This window comes from Nasonia vitripennis, chromosome 5 (genome assembly GCF_009193385.2).
Source record: "Nasonia vitripennis strain AsymCx chromosome 5, Nvit_psr_1.1, whole genome shotgun sequence".
NCBI lineage: Eukaryota > Metazoa > Arthropoda > Insecta > Hymenoptera > Pteromalidae > Nasonia > Nasonia vitripennis.
In genome coordinates this window covers 24,747,186-24,760,657 of record NC_045761.1, presented here as the reverse complement: position 1 = coordinate 24,760,657, position 13,472 = coordinate 24,747,186, and the positions used below count along the sequence as shown (strand labels likewise).

Here is a 13,472-nt window from a genome sequence, read left to right as displayed (position 1 = left end):
ATAACGACGGCGCGGGAATGGCTCGTAATTAATAAACTACCTCTACTGGCATCGGTGTATATTCCACTCGCATATGCTTCATTAATCACTTTCGGCTACACTTCCTAAACACCGTCGAGCATCAGCGCGCGTGGTATCATTAATTTTTATAGCGCAATATTTAAATTAAAATATAGCTGTACAGCTATTCTCCCTTGCTGCATCAAAACTTTGCGCAAGACAGCTTCCGACGTTACGCGGTGGATCTCCTCGATCAGAATTCCCGCAAACAATGAACGCTCGAGTGCACGCAATATCCGCTTCTCTTTTTCTCCGCGACGAGGCGAGAGTCTAATGGCGTCGATTAGGATAATTGTGCGTCGTGTCCGCCTGGAAGAGGAGGGGGCAATTTAGCATCTCTCTACATAGGAGACACACTTTCGTAATAGACGAAGGGGTGCGACGGTGGGGAAGATGGTTTAAGGGAGATGAAGCGCCAATCGGATTGTCTTAAGGAAGCTCGCGAGCGTCAGGCTCTATTAGTGAGGCTAATTGGCGGGATGGTTTTTGGGCTGCATTTTCGATTTAAATTTGCGCCACAGCCTTGGGCTCTTTTGCGGGATTAGCTTGTTTATATTTATGAACGACCCAGATAAACGCCACTTTCTTCGGATTATGAAAAATTGATAAGGAGAATACGCGCAAGTCACTCTCAAAACAACTACTTACTCTTCTACGTTTTTTCGAGAGACGAGCCTGATGCCATTTCTTCAGCCCTGCCGCGACTAAAAGCCGCTGCACATTTCGCGTGATTCAGCGTTTAGTGCAACGAAAAAGCGAGCGAAACGAGTTTATAAAGACCGGATAAATGATCCCCTGCGATCGCGATTCTCGCGAGTCACTCTCCGTTTTAACGCGTTCACACCTCCGTTCGATTGATCGCGTCGGGATTTTTGACGGACCCCCCGTTGTTCCTTTCCTATACGGAAAGTAGGTCAGTTCTCAAGTTTTCCATTGTTCCATTTATAGAGAGACGCCGGTACGCTATGTAAGGAGGTCAAGTTTACAAGTCAATACACGATAAACAGATCAGGTTGAAAATAACTTTTTTTCAATCATCCCATTGTTACAAACAATTCAGCTATAATGCATTTGAAAGAGAATAAAATTACCTACTTTTTCTCGTTTGGTGCTCGGGATTGACCGCTTTGTTCGGCAGATAAAATGAAAAAGGCGATTTTTTTTTTAAAATTCATATCTCTGAAACTAAACGTCATAACCTCGCGAAAAAAATTATGTCAATGGGTCACGTGTCAAACTATACCCCATTAAAATTTCAAGTGATTTGACTACCTATTTTTTCAGTAATAAATCGAAAACTGAAAAAAAATGAGTTTTTTTGTGCCTTTATTACGGACGCAAAAAGGCCTTATTGCACTTGAAATTTCGGGAAAAAGTAGATATTTTATGTGATTTGGCCAAGTTTATTGCACAGCTTTCAAACCCCTATAGTTCGTAAGATATTTAAGGTTTCAATTGTTTTTTGAAAATTTTTTCTTATTTTTTTTTATATCTCTAAAACAATGTAGTCAAATGCTTCAAAATTTTATTTGGTGATTCACTATAAAATAGCTATCTGCTGTTAAAATTTTAAACGATTCCATCAAGCGGTTTTCAACTAAAGAGCTAAAATGTAAAAATCGTTTTCTTGAAAATTGCGCGAGCGACCTATCTAATGAATAACCTGTTGTTTTGATGATTAGGTTGGTTAGGAACACATATAAACATGCGTGAATTTCTGTGAAAAAAAATTGACGACAGTGTTCGTATTCTATAATAAGAAAACAGAGAGGTCTGCAAACTTTTGGACAATGAACTATCCAAAACTTTTATTAAATTGTGTATCAAAAATCGCCTCATACATTAGCAAGCAGATATATAGATATATTAAAACAATATTTTATTTATTGGACCTATAAATTTAGTTGGAGGAAGGTACGTGCCAATGAATTGGCAGCGGCTTTTTTATTCACCGCGCACACAAGAGTGCACCCGTAGCTCCAGTGGAAAGAGCACGTATGGTCAGCTACTGCAAATTCCACGCGATGCCTGTCACGATATCCTCCCTCTCCAGAAAAAACAACGTCCCTTGCATCCTGTCGTGGAAAAACTCCGATCCACACCCACTATACAACGACCGCACTGTCGACACAACAACGGTATCGAAATTCCATCGGAAATAATTTGGGATAGTGCCTGCGCTCTGGCTCCGCGGAAAGAATTCCAAATTCCATCGCCAATATGCGAATAGAGCGAGAGAGCACGTGTACGCCGGCCGGAAATTCGGCAGGTTCGAACTATCGGAAGCGCTCCGTCTTTGTCCAGGAGGGAAGCCGGCGAGACTCGGACGCGCGAACACAATGGGTCGAGGGCTCAGAAACGCGTGTTTGGGCTGTACTGTGAGCCGGAAGTAGCCAAAAAAAATTGACGAACGGCAGAGTTTTTCTCTCGCGGGAAGGGGTCGCGGTGTTTTTAGCTCGCTCTGAATTGACTTTTAGTTTGAACGTGTTTTTGGAATATGCGCAGTTCGATGACGTCGTTGAACCGAGGGCATTACCACCGAATTTCTAATTGGAAAAGTTGGAGCATTGGAAACACGAGATAACGACACGACACTGTACTGAGCTAAAGAAGGCGAATCTGGCGTCCAAATAGAACGAGGAAATTAAAGTTAAACAGAAGATTAACTCGCTAAGCCGACGGAGAAAGAAGATATCGCGCCGGAGAGAAAGACGGAGAACAAAGGCAAATATTCGTCCGAGATAAGGAAAGTCGCGCGGCAAATACGAATGAGGCAAGACCGAGCTTTAACCTGCGAATCAAAATATTGCCGCAGAGAGGACCGTCTCCGAGATCCTCTTCCTTATTAATTGTGATGCAATATTGGCTCTTCGCTGACGAGGCGTGCAAATTTAATACAGACAAATACCCCAGCGAGAGTAGCTTCATATACAATTTGTACATTTCTCCGAGTAATTAAGAAACTTCGTAGGTATCGGATATTTTCCGTGAATACCTCCTCGAATTATAAGTAGCAAGACTGGAAGTTAATTAATTCAAATGCAGCGGCACTCGATGCCTTCAAGAGGTATATCTTCATTGTCTTCGACCGAAAGCGATGCGCGAGTCGAAGAGCTATCAAAATTAATTTCTGGACTATTAGCAAGCATCGCGTATTATGAGCAGCCAAAACGAGAAAAAGAGCTGCGAGAACGGAGAGGCAACTCCAGCCAGATTCAATATAGAGAGGGAGAGAGAGAGAGAGAGAGAGAGAGAGAGAGAGAGAGAGGGAGAGAGAGAGAGAGAGAGAGAAGAGCAATAAAAGAGATTTACGAGTGCAAAAGGAAAACACGGAGGAGCGAAGAAACCAAAGTATAAAATAGACGTAATAAAGGGGAGAGAGGCGATAAGACAGAGAAAAAATAGTCGAGTGTGCGGCTCGCGAGAGAGAGAGAGAGAGAGAGAGAGAGAGAGAGAGAGAGAGAGAGAGAGAGAGAGGAAAACGATGTGAAAAACATGAGGAGAGGCGCGTTCGTTTGTATTTGTAATTTAATAAAGAAGTTTCCAACGCCGGTAATCCATTTAATAGACCGACTGCCAGCTCCACTTTAAATCGACTCTCCTGACTGGAATTTGCCTGCTGCATCTCTTTCTATTGGACTTTGGATTAATCTAAGGAGCTGGAGGTATTTCGAAATATTACCTTTCGCCCTTTGAAGCTGCGTTAAATTGCTCGCGTACCTCATAAAACCCAATTCTCTTTTAAACAGTCGCCCATCTCCTACCAGACCCAATTTTAACTTTCAAGAATATCAAAGTTCTTTTCTTCTCCAAAGAAATCAAACGCGAGGCGAAACATTTTTAAAACAGCAGCTCAGTTATCAGCTAAACGCTATACACCCACTCCTCCTCAAACATCGAGAACCTCCCAGCAAAATAGGCGCGCAACCACTTATTTCTCCAGCCGCGCGCACTGTATACACCCGGAGAGACAAAAACGGCGAGGAAAACAATACACACCCCCTGAAATCACGTACAGGCGATGACTCAGCAGCGCAATAGAGAAGAAACGAGGCGACGGAGCGTGAAAGGGAAACAAGTCCGAAAAGCGAGTTTAAGAAGAGAACGCACGCGTGCATAGCTTCGAGCTCGCGAAGCGAGACAAGCGCTCGGGAATCGGCGACGTTGCCCCGAACTTGCTTAGCCTCTGTTTCTGGCCTGAATTATTCATGAGCATAGCGGAGAGCGACCGATACACACACTGGGCTAGTTCGATGAATTAGGCATGATTTTTATTTCCGCCATTGATTAGAGGGCCATCGATCGGATCGCAAGGAGATTTATTTCTAATTAGGCGGAGAGTCGGAGTAGAGACGCTGATGGAAATGGAACGGGGCGGAGGGAGAGAGAGCTGGGAGAATAGGCGGATTTGCAACGTGAAACTTTGTAAACCTATGAGCGGTCGAATTTAACAGCGTAGTATAAGCAGATTTGCTTGTTATCGAGTCTTAATGAGGAAGCTCTGTTTTGTGCAATGTTATTGGGAGATAACAATGCCGTATTATGTAGCAGCTCGCGCGCTGGAGTATAGAGATATCGAACCCGTGGCTAGTTCACTGATTTCAAATCAGCGAGCATTTATCCACCTACGCACCGTCACCAGGGACTGTAAATACGAAATTTCCTCCCTCAAAATAAAAAAAGAAAAAAATCCACACAACGAAATCCAACCTAGCGCGTGGCCACCTCCCTCGCGTGCTCAGCGTGAATTGAGACGCCGCAGTAAAATTTGCATTCCCGCCCGGAGGGCTAATTCGCCGCGGCGCGTCTTCCCACGAACTTTCCCTGCCAAGAGGGAAACCGAGTCAGCAGCCGAAGAAACCGAGCTAGAGCGAGACGGAAAGTCGTCGGAGAGGACCTGTTGCGGAAGCGATTTTGCGATTCCTCGCTTATTGTTTCGTGCAGTGCAGTGCAGCCCTATAGCGTGTTGCGTGCGATGCTTATTCCGCTTTTATCGCAAACTTTAATTTCCCGCTCCTTTTTCCACACGAGGCCCTTATACCGCTGAGAGATAATGGAACGTGTTGGCTGCGAGATTAACGTCCCGGAGGCTGTCGTTTCTTATTTCGGCTTCCCCGAGACGTCCGGGATAAATATTAGAGAGAGAGTAATAAGAGCCTGTCGCGGTTTATCGGAAGAGGCGTTTCTCCAACGGATTTCCTCGCGAGGCGGAACCGACGGCGCTGATGTTGAATTTTTCTTTTCAACGCCCGCGTTATTATTTACAAGAAACGCGAGATTTTCGCGCAAGCTTTAATCCTCAGATCGAGCGTGGAGATTGAATATCGATGAGCGGGAGGCGCGAGAGGGTAATTTGTCGAATGCAGTTTTCGAAACGAACTCAATATAAATGTAAATCAGTGCGCGAAAGGAAAGTTTGCTGACTCGCGAGAGGGCGCGGAGGATTACGTTGAAAAAAAGGAAGGAGAGGCGGGTATGAAAAAAGATTAACTCTCAGGAGTGCACGGGAAAATTGAGAAAAGTTAGCAGAGGAGTAACACGCGGATTTATAAGTAGATGAGAGCCGAGTATGGCAAGACTGGAGTTTATTAGGCTGTTCATGCAGGACGTACGTTATTTCGAAGATTCCGAGAAAGGAGTGGATTATTACTGCCTAATTTCACCGAGTGATGCTCGTGCGGGTGCATAAAGTTTGAGATAATTTATAAACGGTCCGGTTAAGCACTTTGTTTGCATAACAGAATTGTTTATTTTACGTGGAAAGTTTATTACCCGTGGAAAACGCGAGATTCGGAGAATTTCCCTACGTTTAAACAATGGGCGCGTATAACCGTCGTTATTCGCAGTAGAGCGTATAAATAAATTGATCAGTGCAGTTCGTTGAATGGGAGAAACATCCATTGGGCTGAATCAATTTAATTTATTTGCGCCATTTGTTTGAGATAGACAGACGCGGCGTGTAACTTTGACACTATACACTATACTATTCCGAATAGGCGATAAAAATAAAGTTTTAATTGAAAAAATGGTATATAATCCTCTAATATTAGGTTTTTTAATTAAAACTAAACGTATCGGATGCATCGTAAAGAAAAAGCTTTGTTAAATCTAATGGGAGTTTTCATTAATATAAGAATTCTGAACGAAATCGAGTTTAGCTAATAAGGCGAGCTTTCTTCGAAACTAATGATAAATTAACATTTTCTGTGCGTGTCGCTCGTCGTGGCACGAATATGTGGCGGTAAACACTTTTTTTTCCAGCCGTGTGCACGCAAAGAAGTAAAAGTGGGATCTCGTCGCTGCTTCACCGCAATTTTTGTAATTGCACTCGTTAGAAGAGCAAACCGATGTTTTAAATAACTGAATACTTCGCTGTTGTCAAATTAATTCTTTACGTTACTCCCCGTGCGTTATTTCCGTAGTATTTTCCATACATCGAAATCCGAGCAGACCAACATCGAGAAATCCCACTATTTATAAACGTGATCACGCAATTTTCTCCGTCTCGCGATAAAGCCTCAAAGCCGTAGTTCGGCATAATAAATATAAATACGCGTTTTAATATGCAGAACGTGTTATTCGCTATCGGAAGTAAGGTGCTTATTCCATTTTCCGCGAAACGCGCATAAGTAATCCCTTTTCATATTTCGCAATTAAATATTTTTCCTTCATACACTCGCCCACGCGCGCTCGAATCATCGTGAACAAATAAACATTCGAAAGTGTACCAGCCACACGTATACATACATACGTGCCGCAGATTGAAACGATACGACATTTCCGTATACGATACGCCCGTAATGTACGACTTTTCGCGGAGAGTGTGATTTTCCCCTTGCGTATGCACGCGTATACAGCTATATACACACACGATCCTATACGCTACTCTGGAGGTATCGATTTTGCACTCTCTTTCCCTCCGTCTACAAACACATGCACACACATACACACACACACATGCGAAGTGCGTAGAATCGCAGAGCCGGGCTAATTAAAAGCAGCCGAGACGAACTACTAGCTTATTGTTCAAAGCAGCAGCCAGTGAATTACAAGTAGATCTGTTAAATGTATAAATACACACCATGTTTGACTCCGTAAACACTTCGTTGAATTTTAATCATGTAAGCTGCGTCGCCGAGTTCACTGTGGCCTGCCGCTGCTGGTCGTTCACTACTCTGTCGCACTGTTCCTCACTGATGGGTATCGTCGTCGCAACAACTTCATCGTACCACTGCGAGAGACAATTGTAAACACCGCGATCGCGAAGGAAGAGAGCCAAGAAAACACAGTCCGTCAGAGTTTTTCTTTTACTCTTCCTCGGAGGGCTACGGAGTATGGGGGGATCGGAAGGGAAGAAATTAAAAGAAAAGAGGCAGGACGTCGGCGGTGACCGATATTTTTATCCGCGGAGAAAAATCGAGCTCGCGTGCTCGCGATTTTCACGAGAGAGCTGCGCAGGCGAACGAAATTACTGCGAGAGAAAGACGATGATAAAGCGCTGGAGAAATATAAAGGTTTTCGCCTTTTGGCGAAGATTCGAGCTCTCTTTTACGTCGGATTTATAGATTCTTTTTTACCGGAAATCGTTCGTTTCAAAAAGTACTTTCGAGTCGCGGAAGTACGGAGAACTTGTTGCACGTCCAGTTGGAGATTTGAATTCGTTTACGGCGATTTCAACTCTGTGACTCGTGAAATTTTGCAGAAAATATTCAAATATCGATCTATCGCCGAGTCTCTTCTTATTACGCGAAATTACAACGGCGCGCAGCAAAGTCTATTCCCCGGGAAGTAACAACTTTCCCCGGACTTTTTTAAAACTCTCTCGTTAATGTCCGGTAATTTTTCATTCGAACGACAAACAAAGTCACGCGAGCCAGCCCGACTCGGCTAAACAAAGCGGAGGCAAAAGAACTTGTACATATTCCCGACCGCGGAAAGCTTTCTGCGTACGACGATAAATCCGCCAACTCCGCGAATTACTCATCCCCTGCACTCACCCGAAGAATAAAATAATCGAAAAAAATTAAAATTCCCTCGAAGAAAAAAGGGTGATTCGGAGAACCAGTCTGGAAAACGGAGTGTGTGTGTGTGTGTGTGTGTGTATGTGGAAGAGGTACAGAAATAGAGGCGACCGGTTAGGTAGAGAGGCTGCTCACCTGGGGTAGAATCATGACGTGCGGCAGCTGGCGCGCCTCGCCGCGCACTGACTCGCTCTCCGGCGGCCAGAGCCGTTTCACCCCCGGCGCCCTCTCGCACACAGTGGTAGGCGCAGTCGTCCCCCCTCTCTTCTTCTTCTTCTACCCCTCCGCTATACACGCTCGGCCGATGCAACCGAGGCTTGAGGCGCTACTCTCTCTCTCTCTCTCTCTCTCTCTCTCTCTCTCTCTCTCTCTCTCTCTCTCTCTCTACTCTTCCTTTTTTAATAGGACTGTTCTTTTTTAGATTTCAGGTGATTTATCGTGGCTCTCTCTCTCCGTGTGTGTGAGCGGATGGAGCCACTGCGGTGATTTTTGCTTACCCTCTGAGTGGATGGGCGGGTGTTTTCGGGGAGAGGAATGCGGGTCGTTGTGTGGTTTGAAGGGGAGAGTCTGGCTTTTTTTATCTGATGGTCCGAGATGAGGTATAATGGTCACCGACTGCGCTTGCTTATTTTGCGCGGATTTCGGATTAGGCTTGTATAAATGTAATTAGAAAGGTGATAAATAGAAATAAAAAGTACGCAGATGTTTCACTTACCTGTTTTGACAAGTTTGGCTGTAGTTTCGTCCGGATCCAAGTCCCCAATGCTGAGTTGTTACAGACACTGGATGAGCTCTCGGCCAATCAAATCTCAACCGTGAGGTTTATACAAGAGCCGTGGAGTATAACAATAGTCGGGATTTGACGGATCCGGGAGACGGACCAGAGGACATGGGTATAAGCCAAAGTTTAGACTGCCTGTGAGATCCATAGCGAGTTTTAATTTCAGTGTATTCACTGAGATTTGGAAATAGAAATAGTTCCTACATTCTATTCGACGTTCGAAACAATTAACGTTATTCCAGTTGCAGCATCAAATTAACTTTGAAACGTATAAGCGCTAAATACGTCCTTATGCTAAAGAGATGAAGAGATAAATAAGAAGTGATTTTATTCTTCGTAATAGGCAGAGAGTACGATATAAAAGAACGAGGACTGACGTGGATAAGAAAATTCGAAATCAATTTATCGTCTTCTAGCTCAGAACAAATAAACTCTCTCGATACTTTACATCCATTTTTACGATCAAGAGGGCGATAATTCAGAATTGCGTTCGCATTATTACCAAAGAAAATAAAAACTTGAAGGCGATCAAGGCCTGATCAATGCTACCTTACACCGATGAGTTCACTGCAACCACAGCAGCAATTATTCAACGGCACGTCTAAAGCCACGAGATAGTTCCGATTCCACTTAGTGACTCGATTGTCTTCGCCTTCCAAACCCTGAACTCGACCTCCTCTCACTTCTCACACCTTATAGATGCACCAAAGCAGAATTGTATTTCATTATATTTTCCCCTTTGTCCTCTGCCAGGAGCGCGAGAAAGATTTAGATGGAAACTAGGAATTTTGTCGAAGGAATATCGAGAGGATTTCTGGAATTTCTGAACTTGAGAGGAGTCGAAGGGATTGCACGCCATTGTTCGCAGGAAGTTTAGAGAAGAACGCGGTCAGCCTCGATTGAATAAAACATAGGGCAGAAAGCCAGAACAGGGAGCAATCGCGAATCTCAATGATGAATGAAGACGGAGAGCGAGAGGAAGAGAAAAAAATGGAAAAATGCGATTGCGATTTTGATTTATTGTTGCTCGTAAATAGTTTTTTTTTCTAGCAAAGGCTTAATTGGTATTTGATTCGAGTTTAAACAGAAGCGCTTGAAGATCGTTGATATTTTAGGCTCCATAAAAGCGTGATAAATTTACCTGAGCTCCGGGAGCTCCGAGCTATGGAATTTCCGCATTTTTATAAAATGTAAACACGGATATTTAAAGGAAAAAGTCGGTATAGCCTCAGGGCGTTCTGTGTACAGCTAGTCTAATGCAAAAGTTTATGGAATCTTCGCAACTTCAAACTCATTTTTATCGAGTCAGCGGAAACTGAGTTATATTCCCTTTCGCGGTATAACGTCATGTAAAAATAATCCCTTGAAAGTGCTGAAACGACCCGAAAACACGTACCGAATATGAGATTCGTTAAATTTAGCGATAGTTGTGTTCTTCATTCCTGACGATTCCGCCTCGAAACCGTTGACCTATATTCACTCGGGTGGTAAAAAAAGTACAGCCGAAAAATTTCCGCCTCAAAGGCAGGCTTTTCCGCGGAATCAGCGACGGCAAAAGCGTCGGGGAGCTTTCGCCCCTCTTTTGCATGTAAAACAAGGCAAACGTTTCCCTCCGTGTGTGCCTCCTTTACGCCGATGAAAATTCGCGCACGTATTTGCGCGTTAGTCGAGTCCTCGGCGGAAATTGCCATCGCTGCCTCGGAACACCTCTGTTCGAAGCGTGGGTGGAAAGAATTTCGGTAACGGCGTGTGGCGCATTTTGTCGACTGAGAGTTTAACGAAGTACGATAGAAACTGGATGATGGTTACGATTTTTCGAAATTGAAGGCAGCTGAAACGAAGTTTTAATTTTGAAAGTTTCGATGAAAAGGGACGAATTTTTCGTCATCAAGTACACGGCGTAATACCTTCTATATTTCTCGCTACTTTCAATTATGCCATTTGTCGCCACTGAAACGAATTACAAATCTCACCTCCCGGGCGAATCACGACAGTGAAAATTCCACGCATAATTACTACTCTCTTTGGTCCAAACTTAAATTCTACCATCTTTTTCCATACGCACGCAAACGCGTCCGTTCGTCCCAGGTTCGTTACCCATGCTTGATTTGCGCACATGCACAGCTCTCGTAATCGACTTATCTCCCCTCATTCGAAAGAGCAGAAATGAAAAAAAAACTTGGCGCTCGCAGAGGCTATAAGTTGTTATTTTTTTGGGCTGGACACTCGCAGCCGAAAAAACTGGCGCGGGCAAAGAATCAAGCAAATTTCGCGCTGGACGGCAAAGTGAATTTTCGAAACGGGAGCGAGTATTTGCATGACGTTTTCGATGTACACGAAAGGGATAGAGTGTCGAGATATTTTCGAACAATTTTTCGCTGAATTACGTTTCGCCCGCTGAATATTGATGAGCGCACGATATGTATATTCCGTTTTTCAAGGTTTTGCTTTTCGGTATATTTTTAAGTAAATTAAGAGGGAGGAAGATTCCGAGAGCGAAATTCGCTCGGCGTGTTTGTGTGTGCAGTGGCTGTTTTAATGCTTTTTTAATTTGATTTGTCAGAAAAGGGAATTTGCTTATCCTGCTTTGAATTTTTGCAGGATAAATGTTTTTAATTAGAGTTGGGGAATTTTACCATTTTGTTTCAACGAGAAATCAAATATTGGACATCGTGCATTTTACAAACAAGAAATTCGAACTTTTTCGCGGGAAAAAATTTCGCAACTCATGATCCATCCCTGATGTTCCGGATACTTCGAGCGTTTTTTACCGCGACGCGTTTCGCATGCATAGATTATACGCGAAAAACCAGAGCCACAATTCCCGAACTAGATTAAAACGTCGTTCATTCGCGAAATCCGCGAAATCCTTCGAAAAAAGGTAGAACCGCAAAGCCCCGAACAAAGAAAACAAACGCTTACAAATACCGACTTTCCCGCATAAAGAAAAACTCGGGCGCGAGAGCCCGATAAAAAAGGGGGCCGTTTATCACGTGTTTATACAACAAATATATACGAGATCTGAAATCCAATATGCAAAATCGGCGGCCAGAGGCTTAAGTCGCATTTTAAAAAGGGGCCGCTCGCGCGCAGAGGCAGCAGGGAGCAATACCCCCCGCGAACAAAGTAATTCTCGGCGCACGATAAATCAAATCGCTTTATCTCGCCGCCACCACCGCCGCCGGCTGAGTAAACGATCAAAGTTGGAGCAGTTGGAACGACAAATGCTTAGTGTACGCAAGGATCGTCGCGCGCGAACTTTTTCTGGGGATTTCTCGAGAACTGACGTGGAAACACTTTCGATGCTAAGCCTATGCCTTTTGCGCGTGAGTTTTCGAAACGATACTTCAGTCGTGTAATTTTAATTACAACCTCCCCATCTGCTTCCAAATCCCCGGACCAATAACAGAATCTCCGCATAAACCAGTCGCAACTAAGAGATAAAGACAGGGAGAGAGAGCGTAGGGCAATGTTTCTGCCGCGAATTGCCGGCTTCCGTCGTCGGGGAGCCCTTGAGAAATCCCAGGAAGTCGTTGGGAGGCGTCGCTGGCTCGATTCAGCTTCCGGAGCTGCTACCCCCCCACCACAACAACACTCGAGGTGACCGGCCGAGGCGCCTCCACTGCAAATGTGAAAAGACGGCGCGCGCGACGCTGACTTGTACTACTTAACACTACTGTTTTCACGCGTTGAGAATAAATAACGATGTAAAATTAAATTGTTTAAACGAAATATAAGCGCAGAAATCCGCAATTTCGCAGCCAGAGCCGAGAACATTATTCGCAGTCGACTATCCACTCCGTTTCCCGTATTATAGATGCGCGAAAGCACTACTGCGTGCGAGGACTCTTATCTCCCGTAGCACATGACATTTTACTTACTCGACGGTACAGAGACTCGCGCGCGGCTGCTTCCACGTTATAACGTTTCTCTCCTATATACCTACCGCGTTATCTTCTCTTTTTCACCGCTTGACGCATATTTTATTCCGAGCGAAAAAAATTGCTCTTTTCTGTATTCATTTTCCGCCACCGCGAGATGCGCGAGTTTCGATGAAATATATCCTACGCTTGCTTTGTGCGTCTATTATCTTATATTTACTCGGCGAACTTTAAGTAAGATTCACGGCTTATGAATTTTTCAAACATCTCTTGCGATTTCTTCTCTTTGCTTCGCGTTTGTTTCTTTTAATGCTTCTTAGACTCTCCCTCAGCTACGCTTGAAAGAGAAAAATGCCGAGTTTCGAGAATTCCCGAGGCACATTTAATAGCAGAGCTCGATTCAAAGAGTCTTAGAATTTAAATCCTTAACGAGAGTCGAGTGTATACAACACAGCTTGCAAGAAGAGAGATAGATGTCCAAACGCTTCTTTTTTTTCACGTCGAGCATAAAAATGAAATTTCTCCATGATAACGAGACCACTTAATCTCTTCCCGCCGTCGCACACGGCTATTATTGTTATTACTGCTTCAAAACTCGAGAGGAACGAAGGGAAAAAGGGCAGCGCGTCGAGGAACAAGCTTCTTAAAAGTAACGAGGCAAACTTTTTTCTAGCACGCCAAGTGCCTGTGACGTCGTACAATTAGTGCGTTTTCCGAAAGAACAGCAAT

The 13,472-nt window shown here is 44.1% G+C and overlaps 1 protein-coding gene across 6 annotated transcripts in view; it reads right to left on the bottom strand.

Moving 5' to 3' along the window:
• Positions 1 to 13,472, bottom strand: part of LOC100122833 (dopamine receptor 1) — a 151,137-nt gene that overhangs the window by 86,721 nt on the left and 50,944 nt on the right. For 3 of the 6 annotated variants that reach the window (XM_032600673.1, XM_031931152.2, XM_031931150.2), the window contains exon 1: positions 7,142 to 8,271. The exons of 1 other annotated variant lie outside the window; for it this stretch is intronic. Coding sequence is in view for 2 of the 5 variants with exons in the window: in XM_031931150.2 (XP_031787010.1) it covers positions 7,142 to 7,181 (40 nt within the window). In the remaining 3 variants the exon portion in view is untranslated. Of the gene's footprint in view, positions 1 to 7,141; positions 8,279 to 13,472 lie in introns of those variants that run through there. 2 more of the 6 variants (XM_016985861.2, XM_031931149.2) reach the window with 2 other exon arrangements.